At 35.2% G+C, this 19,605-nt stretch overlaps 1 protein-coding gene across 5 annotated transcripts in view; it reads right to left on the bottom strand.

The window, feature by feature from the left end:
• The window catches only part of HECTD2 (HECT domain E3 ubiquitin protein ligase 2), a 74,142-nt gene that overhangs the window by 11,029 nt on the left and 43,508 nt on the right, over window positions 1–19,605 (bottom strand). For all 5 annotated transcript variants that reach the window (XR_006282977.1, XR_006282978.1, XR_006282979.1 and 2 more), the window contains 10 exons: window positions 18,685–18,833; window positions 16,403–16,526; window positions 11,436–11,532; window positions 10,763–10,870; window positions 8,173–8,305; window positions 7,279–7,367; window positions 5,529–5,687; window positions 3,281–3,355; window positions 2,311–2,398; window positions 1,936–2,042 (listed from right to left, as the gene is read on the bottom strand). Coding sequence is in view for 1 of the 5 variants with exons in the window: in XM_038411425.2 (XP_038267353.1) it covers window positions 1,936–2,042; window positions 2,311–2,398; window positions 3,281–3,355; window positions 5,529–5,687; window positions 7,279–7,367; window positions 8,173–8,305; window positions 10,763–10,870; window positions 11,436–11,532; window positions 16,403–16,526; window positions 18,685–18,833 (1,129 nt within the window). In the remaining 4 variants the exon portion in view is untranslated. The remainder of the gene's footprint in view (window positions 1–1,935; window positions 2,043–2,310; window positions 2,399–3,280; window positions 3,356–5,528; window positions 5,688–7,278; window positions 7,368–8,172; window positions 8,306–10,762; window positions 10,871–11,435; window positions 11,533–16,402; window positions 16,527–18,684; window positions 18,834–19,605) is intronic.

Raw genomic sequence — 19,605 nt, 5'->3', positions numbered from 1 at the left:
TAATAAGCTCTAATTAAGTAATTCCAATTAAGATAATTGTCTACCATCTAGTGTTGTTGTTATTATTATATTAGAACATGCAACATTGCCCTGTGGCTGCTTGCAAACTATGTGGCTAAACTATCAGGTTGAAGAAGTGGTGAAAAACTAATGGAGAAGGGAAGAGAATGGACTACACTAGGTGACACCACTTGGGTTATATCATGAGTAGGGTTGCCAACTTTGGTTGGATGAATTCCTGGAGGTTTAATCACATGACATTATCTTTAATTCCTGGAGACTCAAAGACAATCCTGGAGGGTTGGCAACCCTAATCATGAGAGACAATGGGGGCACCTCTGCAAACCTGCCACAGAAGAGGGGATCTAGCTCTGCACACCTGGGAATCACTGGCTTAAAACTAAAGACTAAAGTGAGGAAACAGAGGTTTCATTTGTGGTTTTATTATAGTTACTTGAGACAAGATTTTAAAAAATTGGTATATAAAGTTAAGGTTTCAAGTTCACATTTAGGCACCAAAATAAATGGCCTGATTTCCAAAAGAGATGAGCAGCCACTAAGTTTAATGAATACTGCTGGGTGATAAACACTTTTGAAAAACCAGGCCCCACTGTATCCTAATTGTTAAAAATCCTACTCATTAGAAAAAAAAAAATCTTGGCCTTAATCTGTTGCAATTATCTGTCTATAAAAGGGGAATCATACTGGTTCCTTACTAGCAGTATTGTGAGAGGAAATACATTAAATATCTTTAAAGACCTTTAAGATTCTCCAATGAAAACACTATACTTTCCAACTCCGTAATATTGCAGAGTCCTAAATATTAATGCAATTATATACTGTTTTCTCAAATAGTTTTCTGGTCATAAGAACATATGAATAGCCATACTGGGTCAGATCAAAGGTCCATCTAGCCCAATATCCTATTTTCCAACAGTGCCCAATGCCAGGTGCTTAAGAGGGAATGAACAGAACAGGTAATCCTCAAGTGATGATCCATCCCCTGTCATCCATTCCCAGCTTCTGGCAAACAAAGGCAAGGGATACTGTCCCTGCCCATCCTGGCTAATAGCTATTGATGGACCTATCCTCCATTAATTTATCTAGTTCTTTTCTAAACCCTGTTACAGTCTTGGTCTTTACAACATTCTCTGGCAAAGAGTTCCACAGGTTGACTATGCATTGTGTGAAGAAATACTTCCTTTTGTTCATTTTAAACCTGCTGCCTATTAATTTCATTTGGTGACCCCTAGTTCTTGTGTTATGAGAAGGAGTAAATAACGTTTCCTTATTTACTTTCTCTACACCCGTCATGATTTTATAGACCTTTATCATACCCCTCTCCTCTTACTTGTCTCTTTTCCAAGCTGAAAAATCCCAGTCTTATTAATCTCTCCTCATATGGACGCTGTCCCATATCCCTAATAATGGTTGTTGCCCTTTTCTGAACCTTTTCCAATTCCAATATATATTTTTTGAGATGAGATGACCACATCTGCATGCAGTATTCAAGATGCGGGCATACCATGGATTTATATAGAGGCAATATGACATTTTCTGTCTTATTATCTATCCTTTTCTTAATGATTCCCAACATTCTGTTAGCTTTTTTGACTGCTGCAGCACACTGAGTTGATGTTTTCAGAGAACTATCCACAATGACTCCAAGATCTCTTTCTTGAGTGGTTATATTCAGCAAGGCCCATTGATCACAGTGGGACTACTCATATGCTTAAAATTAGGATTTGCTTAAATATTTTGTTGAATCAGAGCCTCTATGAACACTGAAAAAAGTCAGTTGAATTATTAAAGTTTATTTATATAATTCAGATCAGTCATTTTCAATTCTTTGTCACAGATTTATAATAGAAGTAAACCAAACTTTAAGATAATATTAAATAAAGTTTATTATAAGACTTTTCATCTTATTCTTACCATCAATGCATATGAATCACAGACACTATGGAATCCATAATAAAAAGCTGCAAACTGTTTGTAGACTGATTTGTTGAGAATGAAGTCAACATAAAGTTGCACATATTCTAAAAAAAAAAAAAAAAGCATTTGATACCCTTTATATTAGATATTAATAAAATTATTTCAGACTATCATTTATTGTATTATCTTAAACTGAGTTGAAGTAATTTAAAACTTTTAAAATACATTTTACTTTACGTAGCATTAGAAATAGAAAGTATATTAGCAAGTTCATTCTAAATTTTATTTTTACTACTCAGCTAAATAACAAAATCTATAGTTACAAGTGAAGTTTGGTGCATTGCAGTTGGCATATTTATATCTTTAGTGTACCTTTCCTATTCTGAGCCGTAACTGGAATTTTATCACCACCAGGCTTTAGGTTATAAGATTTTATGACTCCAAATTCTTCTTGAAAAACCTGGAGAAAGAGAGAAGATGGTATAGTACATGTAATACCTTTGGTCCATTATGGCAAATAAATCACTTACCAATAGTTTTGCATATTTCTGAGAGATTTTTAAAAATTATGTGTTGTAATTTTTAGTATTTTTCTTAACAAACAAATACACTATTTAAAACGTGCTCGTTGTGTGGTAAGACTCAGATACCATGAAGGAGAAAGATGCAGAAAAGGATTTAGGAAATTAAATATATTAGAAGAAATAAACTCTCTTTTAATCGTAGGTCCCACAGAATTGAAAATAATTTAGGTTATAAAGATTCTCATACCAGCTGATGACAATATAATTCCCAGCCAAAGCAAAAAAGCCTTGAACTAGATTAACAAGCCTATGTTAGGCCTAACAACCGTTTTCAGGCTGTTGCAGGCCTAAACCCAAGCTTCCTTGGCTAAACTAAATGATTCCAGATTAGAGCAAGCAAGCAAACTACTCAGTTTAAAACTCCCACGGCATACCAAATCTTTCATAACTGGATCAGGATTCTCTTTAAGCCAATGTTTCAGACTGGAGTAAATCAAATAGTTAGTGCAAGCATTTGTCAAAAACTAGCCCCCAGATTAGGTAAAATCTTTCAAATTAGGTAGGTCTCTGCCTAAATCAGGCTTCCAGGCCAACTTCAATCCCAAATTTACTAAATCCTCCAAAGCTAGAGCAAGCCTCTGTCTGGGCCAACCTTCCAGGCTAAACTAGGGCAAGCTTTATAGTTCTTTAACCCCAACCCCACTGAACTCCAGACAATCAGCAATCACTCTCTATGATGGACTACTCTACCTATGAATAAATCTCCTGAGATGGATCAATAATTACTATAAACTGTAGAGTCTGTGTTCCTACAGTACCTGGAAGGTTGAATAAAAGTCTTCTTCAACATTGTCTTCATAGGATAGAAGCTCACTTAGTCCATGGGCCAACTCCTGGGGGGAAAAAATTACTAAATTAGCTACAATTCCACCTTGTCCTTTTAAAGTACAACAATTTACTACTGAGAAACACCTTGGGCAAAATTGCACATTAAAGCATACTATACATAAAGCAACCTGTTACTCCACATGTGCAGAAATGTTTTTTCAACTACTAATAACTATATTTTGAATTTTTCCCCTCACCAGGCAAATGAACTTATTTCCAATATGTTCATACTGAATTCATCTTTCAAACATCAGCTACAAATGGATCTAAAAAAACCCTGTTAGATTTTTTTTTAAACAAATGGAAAAAAGGGAGATTTATCAGTAATTGTTCCCCAGATGTTACCTCTGAAAGAAAGGTACAACTAAACAAAGAGCTCATAGAGAAGGGGCTGCTTCTGTATTTTGCCTACCACCATTATATCACATTTATTCAAATAGATTAAATTTAGTATCCAGGTCTGTAAGAAGTAAGCTGGAGTCCCAGTGCCACAGAGACTAAACTCTTATTCTACCAGGGGAGCGACTGCTTGGAATGCTTGCATCCAGAATGTATGTATTTTGCAAATTTGTAGGGCTGCTACTTGAAGTTTAGTTTCCAGCTTTATGTTGTTTAAATAATTATGACACTCTTGACACTGGGGTCAAGATCAGATGCTAATATTGGGAGAGCAGCTCTTCAATTTTTAAAAAAAAATTAGTAATCCTTTGACACCACTTGGTTCTGTTATTGTATGTTATCCTTCTACAGTGGGGATTCAGAAGCATTTTACTGAGGGAGAAATGTATTTCTCCCAAAATGCCCAAATAATTGTGATGAGCCTGAGTGAAAGGCTTAGTGTGTCCAGATGGTAACTAAATAGCCCATTCCATGCCCAGCTTATGCTTATGTAACTTCTCTTTGTGGCATGAAGACACCATAGGCCAGATTTACAAAGGTAAATAGGTACCTAAACATGCTGCTATGTGCTTACTGGAATTTACAAAAATACCTAAGTAGGTTAGGTACCTAGCTCTCACTCAAAGTCAATGGGAGTTAGGCACTTAACTCACAGAGTGCTTTTGTAAATCCCAGTAGGCGCCTATCTGCATCTTTTAGGCTCCTATGCACTTTTGTAAATCTACTGTCTGGCCTGCGTACGTGTATCTGGAGGAATGCTTTGCCTCCACCTTCCTCTTCAATATGACTGCAAGAGGAACTATGACTCTCAGTATTCAAAAATGGAACCTACTGATAGATAAAGTGGTTTCTTGGCAGGAAAAATAAGATCTGAAGATCTTGTCTTCAATTTATGATCTGATGGTTTCTTTGTTGGAGAAGCTGGACCGAAAGATCATCTCTGATTTCAAAGTCGAAGATTCTGAGACTTCTGAAGAAAGGAGTTGAGCAGGTCAGACTTCAATCCAGGGGGGGAAGTTTAAGACTGAGCTCATGCTTCTTACCCCTACCCTGGAATATGGTGCCACACAAAAAAATAATACTAATGCAAATACCCATCAGTGTACTAAGTGCCTTAATGATAGGGTAGTGACATCTTCCCACTGCATGGGGCACCTTTTTTTGATTCCCAAATTCTTTTTAGGATATATCATCTTGTGCTGATGCAGATTTCAGAATATTGCTACTCAATTGTAGAAACTAACCCCACTACAATTATTAGAAATGAATCTGGCCATTACAATACTTTCATGGGCTTTTTTAAACCATAGGAATGAAGGCTGATAATGATCTAGCAGGTGGCTATAGAGGAACTGAGGTCAATTAAATGGCCGAGGCCATTTGTAACTTCACTGAGAATGCTTAAATCCAGAACTGACTCATGTATACTGTTGATTGCAAAGTATAGCACTGGTCTCTTAGAGTGGCGTTCTGCATAGTAAATTTCTTAGAAGTGAAGTTTCATGAGTTTGTGTGTAGTTTTTGTTGTTTTTTTTTTAATTCCCATAACTTAAATGGCAGAAGGAAAAATTTTGTTCAATCTTTTACAAGCAAAAGATAAATAAATAAGATCTTCAAGAAGAGAGAAAATGGTGAGTGGTTTGGAAAGCATATAAAAAAGGGGCTTATAAAGTGAAATGTTCTGCAACATTTAAATGAAACAGAAGCACCCAAGCACCCATAAATGAAACCAATTATTATTTAAATAAACTATCCTTTAAAATACTGCTTTTTACTTACTGGTATAATATGACACAGGTCATCTAATGAAACATCACTGAGGCCTACAGGTGTGTTCTGATCACAGGGAACAATGGGAGGACTCAAAAGTTTCTTGTAACAGCAAGGTGGGAAGCGAATATCCAAGGTGATACTGTTATACACGGCAAGTCCCATAAGCTATACATGCCAGATGTTAAGTAGAAAATCATATTCTTATTATTCTTTTTAGATCACTTTTGGAAGAATATTTTACACTGTTAGTGAGAGTATTTTGTAAGTATTAAACAAAACTGAAAAGGCAAGAAAATATGTTCCTTTTTCAACATTGCCATCATTCTTTTAAGAGTCTACTGTCTAATGTAAGAATTATTAAACTAAAAAATATTAACATGATCAAATAATGCACTTCTATTCAACACTTGAATTGCTTCATACTTAAGATTCTAATACAGCATGAAACATTTTTTGAACTACTATAATATGGAAAAAAAGTTAAAATGAAACTATAGATATGGGTATCTTTAATCTAAAAAATTCTAAAGAGGTCTTAACATACAAATGTTTCCATAAAAATTAAACACATTAAGACAAACTTATGCTGACAGTGTAGTTCACCAGCTGGCCTATTCAGGCATATTTGGTGGGACTGCACAAAAATCCAGAGTTTTTGGGAACTATTAATGAGAAATCAGGTTGATTTTAGGCATTTTTGTACAAATCAATATGATTACTGCTGTACCTCAGAAGTTAATTATCCATCAAGAGAAGCTGCCCGTCTTTTATGGTTGTTACTGGTTACTGCCAGATTTGTTATTACATCCCATTAGTTTAACCTTCCTATGTCAGGCTGCCAACTGGGTAAAGCATGGGATATTTTATCCATCAGGAGAAGCTGCCCATCTTTTATGGTTGTTACTGGTTACTGCCAGATTTGTTATTACATCCCATTAGTTTAACCTTCCTATGCCAGGCAGCCAACTAGGTAAAGCATGGGATATTTTCCTCATACAAAGCTTAAATATAAGACCAGGCTATTGGTTTCCATTTACTAAATATGCCAGTTCTAATAAACAAATGTATAAGCCATTCGATTTGCTGCCTATTCCACCAGGCTGTTTTTCTTTTTGTATTTAGTAGATTAAATTCTGTTTACTGTATGTATTCATTCTATTTGTAATGACTATACTCTTTAATGATTTTCTTAAAAAATTCAGTTTATCTATTGCTAATCATTTTGTTGACAAGTTATGTCATTTATAATAGCAGTGTGAGTAACCTATACTAGGTTATATGTCAGTTGGTTTAACAGTCAGCAAGAAATTACTTTTTTCAACCAAAGATTCAATTTTAAAGATGAAACTTTATAGTCAATGAACTATTATTACAAAATAGATTTTAAACTGGTTACCAATAGGAATTCCATACTTTAAAAAAAAATCTAATTCTTAATTTCCTAACTTTGGAGTGCTTGATTTTGCTGACTACATTATTTTAATGTATTTTTTTGTATGTAATGTATATGTATACATACACACAATATGTATTTTGCTTATTTTTAATTTTCCTACAAGAATCACTGGTCAGTGTATTCTGTTTAGCCCTTTAAAGCAAAAAAAGATCTTTTTCTGAAAAATAAAAGCATAATAAAAACTAATTCTGATATTGTATATTTATATTTAATCAGAACTTCCTAGCTTTTTGTTTTTACATTTAGTAACTGATTAAAATACCATGCAAGTAGCACCTTCAAGTGGACAGCAAAGGATACAGCTCCAACCAATCGGAATTCAGAGTAGTTATCACATTTATAGCTGCTAAACCAGTGACAGTGTGAATCCTTGTGATACGTAAACATACCTGTGGAATGTAAAAATTATTTCACAACATTATTTATCTGCAATGAAAAAAATCCTCCCCAAAGCATACATTTGCTTGCGCTTCCTGCATCCTTTTATTAGCTAACAGTGTGTGTATATCAGTGAGTGCCTTCATTCTAGATACTTTCCTTCCTTTCCACAGCAGTACAGGTAAGTTGTAAGTTGGCAATCTTGAAGGATGCCGGCACATATTCACTGACACTAATGTCACAAGCTGTATTGCCATGTAAGGCATGGTTGTGGGCTGTCTCACAGAAATCACCAAACAATAGTGAAATTGACAATGTTAAAGTCAATTTGCTAAAGAATTGTATTTAAGATCCATATTTATGGAGCCAAAAATTAGAGTGTTAGAGTGAGTCAAAATTGCTGGAAAAAACAAGTGCAAAATATGTTCTAATAATGGCCGTGGGATATGTGATTTAGTAAATGAGGAGACTGCGAGACCCACTGGATAGTGCAATACTGACTACCATGTTCACAATTCTCAAGTAAGCAGCTGGCACTCATGCAGGCAAGTCCCACATCTATACACAATTACTGTGCTTTGGCTTACAGACACTGAAGGTATGTTTACACAGCAAAGAAAAACCTGTAGCTGGCCTTTGCCAGCCGACTTGGGCTTGGAGGGCTCAGGCTATGTGACCCAATAGAGAATATTAAAAAAAAGATCCAAGGTGGATGGGCTAAACATTTGAAAAACTAAAAATGCCTATCCATCCCTGTTTTTAATTAATCCTGTTTTTAATCTGTTAATCTTAAAGAAGTAAATTATGAGGACTCACCATAGTCTGGGTGAAAAATTTGGCGAATAAGGAGAAGAAACCATTCTTTTGTCAAGCCACCCATATCAAGACCAGCCTCCCCTACAAATGTAACTTTCAACTTTTTTTTCAGATCTGCCCTCTTCCGTGTCAGCTATTAAAAAATTAAAATTACAATAAATCAAAGATTCACAACATATTTAATATTACAGAACTTCTGGATAACAAAAATGTGCTTATTTTATTTCTACAGCTATTATTTTGAGTGAAATATGAATCCATAAAGTTACTGAATTCTAATTCATAATTCAAGTTTATATGCAAATAACCGTCTAGACTGGGAGAGTTAGCTAATCATAATTGGTTGGCCGCTCTCCCTCCTGACTCATGAGGTCTCTGTCCAGGCTTGGAAGCCATCTTGGGAGTCAAGGCACCAAATAGCTCTCATCCATGCTCTCTGAGTAACTGGGTCCTGGGTATGGCAGCAGTGGGTTAAAAATTTGGGTAAGAAATTGGAAGAAGAAAGCCTAAAGTATTTAATAATCTTGGAGCATGTGTAATTCTGTGGTCAAGTTAATGATAGAAAGGTAATGGAAGTGTCATTTGAGTCATTAAAATCTACGGAATTATAATTTCAATGGTATCACCTTTTTAACCGATGATGGCAATCAACTTCAAGCATTCCTTCCATTTATAGTAATGTGCATTACTGGACATTAACCGATAAACACATTATTGTCAGTCAAGAGCCTCAACAGAACTTCGTGAGGGCTGCCATGTTTGACAAGCCTGTGTTAAAGTATAATTAAAAAAATTATTTTTAAATATTTTCTTTAATGTATAGCTACATAATTGTTCCAGCCTTGTCCTGTTTGGTACCATAGCGTTTGCTGGAGAAAGGACTTTTGAATGATACCCAGCTTGACTCATTTCCGACCACACTCTATTATCAAAATGTCTACCAACTGGAGGACCTGGAGTGGGGACCCATAAGAACATAAGAATCGCCATATTGGGTCAGACCAAAGGTACATCCAGCCCAGTATCCCGTCTACTGACAGTGGCCAATGCCAGGTGCCCCAGAGGGAGTGAATCTAACAGGTGATGATCAAGTGATCTCTCTCCTGCCATCCATCTCCACCCTCTGACAAACAGAGGCTAGGGACACCATTCCTTACCCATCCTGGCTAATAGCCATTAATGGACTTAACCTCCATGAATTTATCCAGTTCTCTTTTCTGTTATAGTCCTAGTCTTTACAACCTCTTCAAGCAAGGAGTTCCACAGGTTGACTGTGCGCTGAGTGAAGAACTTCCTTTTATTTGTTTTAAGCCTGCTACCCATCAATTTCATTTGGTGGCCCGTAGTTCTTATACTATGGGAACAAATAAATAACTTTTCCTTATTCACTTTTTCCACACCACTCATGATTTTATATACCTTTATCATATTCCCCCTTAGTCTTCTCTTTTCCAAGATGAAAAGTCCTAGCCTCTTTAATCTCTCCTCATATGGGACCTGTTCCAAACCCCTAATCATTTTAGTTGCCCTTTTCTGAACCTTTTCTAATGCCAGTATATCTTTTTTGAGATGAGGGGACCACATCTGTATGCAGTATTCAAGATGTGGACGTACTACAGATTTATATAAGGACAATAAGATATTCTCTGTCTTATTCTCGATCCCTTTTTTAATGATTCCTAACATCCCATTTGCTTTTTTGACTGCCGCTGCACACTATGTGGATGTCTTCAGAGAACTATCCACGATGACTCCAAGATCTTTTTCCTGATTAGTTGTAGATAAATTAGCCCCCATCATATTGTATGTATAGTTGGGGTTATTTTTTCCAGTGTGCATTACTTTACATTTATCCACATGAAATTTCATTTGCCATTTTGTTGCCCAATCACTTAGTTTTGTAAGATTTTTTTTTGAAGTTCTTCACAGTCTGCTTTGGTCTTAACTATCTTGAACAGTTTAGTATCATTTGCAAACTTTGTCACCTCACTGTTTACCCCTTTCTCCAGATCATATACGAATAAGTTAAATAGGGACTGGTCCTAGGACTGAACCTTGGGGAACACCACTAGAGGAGAAGTGAGCCCCCCTGCCATGCCAGTGCAATTATGATTCTGTAGATTTTTACAAATCAAACAACCCCCTACCCCTTATCTTGGTAACAATAGCTTGCCCACCACAGAATGAGATTTTACTACACTGTGCTCCTACACTATAAAACTTGAGGAGAGAAGGTCGTGAAAGAAGAAATCACACAGTATCTAAAGCATTAGTTAGAAGAAGTTGGAACTCCTACCTTGGAATATGATACAATATAATCTGATGATTATGCACAGTATTATTAATGGGTTAACTTTATATTAATATTTTTAAAATTTATTTTTAGTTAGCATGTACATATGCAAAATGTACATAACTGTGTGTAAAGTGAGTAAATGTGCAGGAGACAACGACTGAACATGTGGTTCGTTTCCGCAGCTACCATTACAAATGTTTTAAATAGATTCACTATAGAAATAAGTCCTATCAGACTGAATGAAAAATGTTAGATACTTTTCAACAAACATTAATTAATTTCCATTTTCTGTACCTCATCAAGTGAATCACTAACAAGGTGCATCCTTCTCACTTTCAAGTTTAGGAATAACATATTCATGTCAGGTCTCTGCCTGCGAGAGACTTTGTCCACCAGGCTTTGCTATTTGGAATTAAAAAAAAAAAAATTTTACACACACAACATTTTTGCTTAAGAAGCCAGATCAGCCCTCAGTACCTAGCACCATTTCCTCTTAACAGCCACTTCTCCCTTATATCCAACACTGTGTCCTGTGACCTGTATATGTACTGTTGTATTCCGATCTATCATTGTTCACATTAGCAGAATAAAACTGACAACTAACAATGCGTTTCAGGGAAATGTGTTCCCTCAAAATTATCTTCCTCATTAATCTGGCTTGCCTGTCACTCATGGGAGTGGTGAAGGAAGATTCATATATTGCAGAAGATTAAAGAGCAGCACATTACACTGTAGAAACACATTTATGAAGCTACCGCAGCCCTAAGCAAACTAAAACAAGAACACTACGTAAGCATTTTTCATGACCTTTTGCAGACTAGAAGTTACAGAATGACCTAATTTTTTTTTCTTACGAGGTTAGCCCTAAATTTCAGAGATTGCAATGAATAATTTTACAGAATGTTTAACAGATTAAAATGTATAACATTATTTTTACATGAACATCATTTTTCACAAAGTTACTTACCCGTGCCATGCTTATCATCTGTTGTTCTGAGTCCCTTTGAATAATAACTTTTTTTGCTGCTATAGAAATAATGAATGGATACTGACAGAAAGAAAACCTGAATGGCAAAATAGATAGGAAGTTAAATAAGGTGTAATTTTTACTAAAGACAATAAAACAAGAATCAATATTTGTATTACAGTTTAGAAATTTTCCCCTCTGTTAATATTTTTATAAGAGTTATTTGTAAATAACTCTTCTTCTGAAATAGCTATTGTTCTTTCTGTGTTGTATGCACAGATGTTAATTTAATCTTGTGCAAACCATTTTAATGTTAACTAACAAGGACTTAGCATTATTGTAGCATCTACCATCATTGCACTTTCACGTGACAGAAGAAGAAAGCCAGCTACTATAGTATGCAAACAGTATCTTTGGTGTTAAATACTAAATTTGAATTGTTAAGCAAAGCTAATGAATTAAAAAAAAAAACTTAACTTTTAAATGACTTTGATTGCAAAAATGATGTCTCATGTCTACTATTTTCCAGTCAATTAAAGCACATAATGTAAATACTTGTATTTTATGCTATTTGCTGGGGCCTGATTGACAATTGGAGCTGCAGGTATCCAGCACTTCTGAAAAAATCAGGCCATTAGTAACATTATTTTTCAATCAATCAGTAATAAGAATGATAAACGCTCAAGAATCCCAAAAGTGACAAATACCTATGGTTCTTTTGTTAGTTTTCTTTGTTAAATTTAAGCTCTCATGAAAGTGATGGAATAGACAGCACTAACTTGAGCAAAGAACAGAGCATGTAGATGCTGTCCAAGCTTCCTCACGTGGCTCTGCTAGTATTCAGTCATGACATGCAGTAATGTTATTTGTCTCTTTAGCCTATTCTCTGACAACTGTGTAGAACATTATACATATCATAAAGCTACTACAGTGAAGTATGACACTCCCTCCAAATACAAAATTTGCCTTGGAACTTGTGCAGGAATTTGGACTTTGGGCCCCCAACATGCAAGGATAGTGTATTAGTCCAATGTACCATCTGTCATAAAACTAGTGTCATCTTTCATATAATACCTAGAGTTTCTTTCATCCTTCACCTTTAACAACAACATTATATGGGCCACAAGTCAACAGTTAGTATTCTTAGTCAACAGAGACATCATTCACTAAAGAAGATAGCAGAAACATTGATTCACCATGTAAACTAAAAATGAACTTACTAAATATTCTACCCCACTCATTAAAAATCAATTTGAAACTAACTCTAAAACTGATGAAGTGGTCCACATGTCCTGTTACAATACAAAAATTTACAGCTACATTAACAACAGACAAAAAAAATAAGAAATGTATGTGAACTGCATCAGCATTTCTATCAATTTTATAAAACCTAACAAAAAAAGATTACTTACCAATAACTTTAAGTTGAGTGTATTTCTTTTGTTCACATTTATGGGATGTGTGGCCTGGTACAGCTGAGTTTCAGGAACTTTCTGGAAAGCACTCCACTGTTGCTCTGAACATTGAGAACGTTGCAAGCCTATACAAAGGTTTATAGAGCCCACAACCACCAAGTGAACTCCATAATCCCGCAAGAACAAAGTTGTGAAGAAGAGAGAAAGGTGGGAGCAGAGTGTGAATACGCAGAGGCAACCCTCCTAAAGAACTACATTTGCTGGTGAATAATCATTTTCTTTTCCAAGGTTTGCTTCTGTATATTCCTGATCATGAGGTATAAAACAGGATGATGAGAAGTGCTCTCATATCGTCCTTGTTTTGAGAATTTAACGGGCAGCTAAGTAGTACTGCAGTGGCTTCATTCACAGGCAGGGACCACTAGGGCCTGTGACATAGGTGCAGGACGCCACGAGACTTAACCACGTTATAAAGAAACTCACTGATATTTGATAATTATTCTTTAATGGAATAGTAGCTTAGAAAACATCCTGAAATCTCTCTTCGGGGTAAAAAATGGCTTGCAAAGAGTCCAGGATTGCACCAATATAAGAAGATATCTTTTGAATAGGTACCAGAGAAATGAAGCAATACCCATGTCACTTTCAGGAATTCTTCTAAGGTTTGTGGTATACAAATGCAAACCAGCCAGTTCTTCAAGTACAGGTATATTGGAATACCTTAATATCAGAAGTATGGTGCAAGCACAACCAAACTGGTAAATCAGAAAACAGTAATGTCTGTTGCCTGCACTTAAATATTTGTGTTGGTAAGTCCGAATGAGATATGTAAGCATCTTTTTAAAAAGTTGATAGCCTTGTACAGGCTTCATAGAGAAAAGATAAGAATGATGGAAACCAATATCAGCATTTAAATTTCTTCATTAACTCTGTTAATTTTTTTAGCCTTCATATCATCATGGATCTATCCTGATTTTTTTTTACATGAGAAATGATCTTGAATAGACAGAACATCCCCTTTGTGCTGATCAGGCACCTTCCTTCTGTAGTTTCAAACTTTACAGAGAATTCTCCTCTGCTCTGAATAGTGTTTAGTGAGAAGAAACCCTTATAAGCATATGGGAAGAGAGAATGGGTTGCCCCATGGAATTAGATTGCGTGGCCAAACCAAACTTTAACCACCAATGATCCATGGTAATTTCACTCCACATTGCAAGGAAATGGACCAAATGGTCCCCAACCAACAAAGACGACTAGAAATTAATGAATGGCACAGGTTTCTCAGGAAATTTGTTAAATATATTGCTTAGTGGATGCAGAAGCCATGTGAACATCAGTAGTCAAAACTGACCTACTATTTTTTTCCACTCCCAAGCCAGGCAGATCATAACAGATATAAGCTGAAGGGAGGAGAAACAGTCAGAGTTACTGGAGCTGGTTGTGGTCGCAAGAATGGTGAAGACTACACACACACAAAACACAGTTTGAAACTGGTATGCTTGTCCAGATTGGCTACAGTGCTCTGTTCTGAGGCCCCACTGGGGATTTAGACTATGTAATACTGCAGAAACAAGGGAAGAAACAAGGGAAAAACCCCAAAGTAAAAAAAGAATTAAAATTATACCAAGAGTGATATAGCTGGACTAAACTACACTATGGCCAAAAGCCAAATAAAACATGTCTGGCTATAGACAATAGTCCCAGTGTCCATAGCTAGCCAAGAAAAGGAAAGAACTGAGGTGGGGTGGAGGCCAGATAGCCCTACTAAAGGCTTGGTTCCGAATGTTCAGAGCCAGAAGGAGGCACTCATGTGAACCCAACTGGCATTGTTTCCTAGGAAGTTCCTGAAGCTCTGCAGTTCTGGGACATACATGTGAATTTGCAGCAGAAATTCTGTAGTTTTCTGAAGATATTTGTACGACAAGATTTCATGATACTAGAAGTTTGTAAAATGCTTTTATATTTCCAAATCCAAATATCAGGCATCACACTGAAGCCTGATCTAAAATACCTGTAATGGTGTGAAATTCTGCCCTTACGGTTTTCTTCAACTCCTACTAAAGTCAATACAAATTGCACATATATATAATCAATAGTCAATATATAATTGCGCATTTGTTTTTAGCTTCTTTAACTTACTGAGAATATTTCAGTGTACTTTGATATAAAAAATTAAAAAGTAAAATAAAGAAAGATGTAATTAGTCTCATGATTCAAGCCATGAAGATCCCTTCAGAAATCCTTAATGCGATGATATATTGTCTAATCTGATCCAAAATTTTCATTTTGTAAAAACAAGTTTTTGTGAAATCAATGAAAAAAGTTTTCATTAAAGATTTTTTTTAAATTCAAAGGAAAGTTTTAATAAATATTCCTCTTCTGTTTTTGAAACCCAAATATTGTGCTGTCTCATGAGAATCTAAAGTCTTAATTTCACCGTACAAGCTGAGCAAAATGCAAAAAATAAAACAGCCTAACAGTGAAAAATAAATTGAATTTTACATTTCTTCCACTTTAATAACCTGAAGTATTACTTAGAACAAGAGACTTGTTGCCAAAAATGACAGTTAAAGACCCTAAGCCTGCAAAGGCTTACTCACGTTTATCTTTATGCACTGAAAATAGTCCTATTGACCTCAGTGAAATTGATCACAGTCTGTAAAGTTAAGCATGTGTTTAAGTCTTGGCAGGATCAGAGCCAAATTCTGGAAGGACACATATAGTATATGAACTTCAGATGTTTTATATATAAAATGGTTAATGCCACTTGATATTAATAGGTGTCTCTCTTATTGTGTGGCAGACAAAAATAATTTGTATCATGATAAAAATAATTCATATTAAAAAATTTGTCCAGTAGAACCTCAGAGTTCTACGTACACCAGAGTTACGAACTGACCAGTCAACCAAACACCTCATTTGGAACCTGAAGTACACAATCAGGTGGCAGCAGAGACCAAAAAAAAGCATATACAGTACAGCACTGTGTTAAATGTAAATTACTAAAACATTAAAGGGAAAGTTTAAAAAAAGATTTGACAAGGTAAGGAAACTGTTTCTGTGCTTATTTCATTTAAATTGAGATAGTTAAAAGCAGCATTTTCTTCTGCATAGTAAAATTTCAGAGCTGTATTAAGTCAATGTTCAGCTATAAACTTTTGAAAGAACAATCAATGTTTTGTTCAGAGTTACAAACAACCTCCATTCCTGAGGTGTCTGTAATTCTAAGATTCTACTGTAATTAGACTTCACTAGCTGCCTTTTGTACTGTGAATATTAGCAAACAATGAACTTATATTATTGTCTACAATTTTTACCTTTTATCTGATTTAAATCAAAGTGTGAAATCCTGGCCCCACTGAAGTCCATGGCAAAACTTCCAATGCCTTCAGTGGGGTCAGGATTTTACTGAAACTGTCAAAACTATCTATTTGAAAAAGACATGGTGAACTTTAAAATAAATAGACAAACCTATAACAAACAACAGAAAAATATAATCTGTTTTTATTCATTGTTAGATAAAACCTGACTCTTGCCAGTTTTTCCTTTTACCTGTGAGAGTTTCCATAACACTGCCAGTTATGATACTCTTCCATGAGATCAATATGATCCAAAGTCGAATTATAAAAATCCATATATGGAATAATAGCAGGATTAGCTAGGCTATTTGCAGCATCTACAAAGAAAACATACAGAATCACTATTAGGAACTCTCTCAAACTACTATCCCAATGACGCACACCAATTTTCAAGCTGTGTGAATGTCAGAGCACTTAGAAAAATCAGCTGTTATAAAGCCATCTCTTTTGAACCTTACCTATAGCATTGCAATCACCCTGCTAAAATACATATTGTCATGCTGGCACACCAATACTTAATGAGAATACTTTACAAACCATTATAATCAAAGAGAAACTAGACAAACAAATGCTAATCTCAAGATCATTTTTAAAATATTTTTATTTTGCAGTTTGTTAAAAAATAGTAAGTCTAGGGACTCAAATTGCTTTTTTTTTTGCTATCTCAAACATGTCTCTGACATATGGAAATTTGACATGCAATTGATATGTATCATTTAATTTACTTTTTTGGTATTTTATGAAGAACCAACAGATTTTGTCATTGAAATTAAAGTACCAGCTAATGCTTATGATCAGTGACTTGAAACAGGGACCAAAATTCCAAGGTAATTTTTTTCTGCTTCCATTTTTTCCAAATATATTGTAAGAATTTAAGGAAAAAAACCCAACCTTGAAATTCCAATGGAAATCTAAAAAGTATTTTACTCATCAGCAATAGAAGACTGCTTTCCTGAAAAAATATCTTAGTTTGACTGTACCTCAATATAAGGGTGAAATCTTGTCCCACAAAAAAGTAATAGAACTCCTATAGACTTCAGCGGGGCCAGGATTTCACCAAAGAGTAATCTACTCATATAAGCCATAAATAAAAAGAGTAAAGTATAGTCACCAGACCAATGGACACCTTTGATTAAGGAATCAATTGATTCCTTATCTTATTTTTCAAGACCCTGAAGTCTTAATATATCTAGATATTTCAAACACATCTATTGACATAATATGTTTTTATGTTACATGTATAAGTTCAATGCAGTCTTAGTAAAGGGAAAAAAAGGCACGGATGCACTCTAGGCTACCTATTTCCTTTCAGAGTTCCAATTCTCTATCACCTTGTCTAAGATTCATAGTGAAATAATTAGATACTAAATGAGAACAAGATTTAGCCAACTTGTCATTACATGGGGATCTGATCTTTAATCAACTGTTGTCTTGATGTAAAAAGAGGACCCACACTGTAGACTTGAAACCACTCCCCATAACTGACCCAATATTCATGGCAAAAGACGACTCCTTTCAACAAGCCCAAATTTATGAGTCGCTATGCATTTATTGCGATCCATCAAGCAATACATTGGATTAGCAATTCCAAATTTAATACTAAGGTTTGTAAATATCTGTTCACTCCACAAAAAAAACTTGAATAAAGTACTGCACTATAATGAGATCTGACTTTCACTGGATGTGAAATAAACTGAATGCTGCATGTTGGAAATTTTTAAGATCTGCTAATCCACATGCACGTTTGCTAACAGGTTTGTGCCAGTGGGATTGGTGGATTTATATGTCAGCAATTTGCCGCAAATATCAGTGAGACTGGTATGGGCTATCTATGAGACTGAGAGTATCTCACATTCATTTGATCTATTTTTTTTTTAAGGGGAAACAGGCTAAATGCTGACCATTCAATTTGATTTGTGATCAGATTACCTATATCTTTTTAAATGTATTTATGTGGTAAAAATATATGTATCCTTACTACAACATTACAGTCTTATTCAGTTGCTGGAGAAACCTTCTGTATAATCATTTGATATCAATATACTCCTATCTGCATCTGTGAGTTTTGACTAAAACTTAATTGGTCACAATTTTGTGAGAGAAAATCTTATCCCCTGAAGTGCAAGATAAGAATGCATCTTCTCCCTAAATATATATACAGGATTAGGAAAGAAGTGATAGTTATGTAGACTAGATTTCATCTGCAGGGAAAATCTTGCTTTTGGGTACAGTTTAAAGGCATTCTTCTAGGAGAATGGAAAAAGCATTTGGTAGGTGTAGACAGGGCTGCATTCTTCTCAGTATGCAGTGGTAAAAACAGAAGTGCTGTGGGAACATCATGGTCTGTTGATGAGATTGACTGCAGAATCTATTTTGTCAGTTACCATTTTATATCTCTATGGTAAAAAGAAAAAGCCCATATATCCTAACAGAATTATGAACTAAGAATAATCAATTTTAATGAGAAAAACTTACTGAATAAAGCCAAGACTTTGGTTGCTGATGGAATCCACCAGGTACATTTTATCATGGGTGGGAATTCTTCAGGTTTTGCAGGGAACAGACGTAAAGAAATAAATTGCAGCAACCTGTCTACTAACTGCTTAAACCTCCTCTGCGAAATCCTAGAAGAAACACACTGAAGTTACTCTTATGCTAGTACTGCCCCCACTGAAGCCCACTATAATAAATTATCACATAATGGACAAAATTCCAAATATAAAGTTTATTGACATCTGCATACTTCTGAACATTGACATGTGGCAATATTTTTCTTTAAAGGATATAGCAATTCTACTGAATGCATCAGGCGTACTCTAGATATGCTTTAGTCTCTACATCTTTTTCAGATTACTGTATTAAAAGTTACAGCTTTCCTTTGGCTCTTTATTAAAGTGGTAAATAGAAAGACAGAAATTATCTGTTCTCTGTGAAGTTTGTCCTGACAGCTTTTTGGAATTTTCTATTTAGAGATATTTTGCTTCATTGAACAGAGACACTGAAAAGAACTTCATGCACTCTTGAGTATAGATTAAGTATTCTACAAACACTTTTTATGTTGTACAATACATAGCTTCCATGTTTATAGTAAGAGAAATGCAAAATCTTTTTAAAAGATAAGTTCAAATTTTTAGTATTGTTTGGCTTTTCTATCCTGGCTGTAACAATCAAAAACGTCAATCTTCATGTTACCTTCTTAACCAAGAGAACAATCACCCTTTTCAAACAGTGAGCCAAATAAAATTACAGCTATTAGAGTTTTTGGTAAACTAGGACACATTTCAACTTGAGGGAAATTTTTACCTCCTCATGGAAAAGCTGCCCCCAAACCTAGCAGATAACCTGCAAGGCCAGGCTCATTCACACAGAAATCCTGTATCCAGATGAGGTTACAGC

The sequence above is a fragment of the Dermochelys coriacea genome, chromosome 7, assembly GCF_009764565.3.
Source record: "Dermochelys coriacea isolate rDerCor1 chromosome 7, rDerCor1.pri.v4, whole genome shotgun sequence".
Lineage (NCBI taxonomy): Eukaryota > Metazoa > Chordata > Testudines > Dermochelyidae > Dermochelys > Dermochelys coriacea.
The sequence above is the reverse complement of the archived record's forward strand: the minus strand, read 5'-3'. Positions and strand labels throughout refer to the sequence as shown.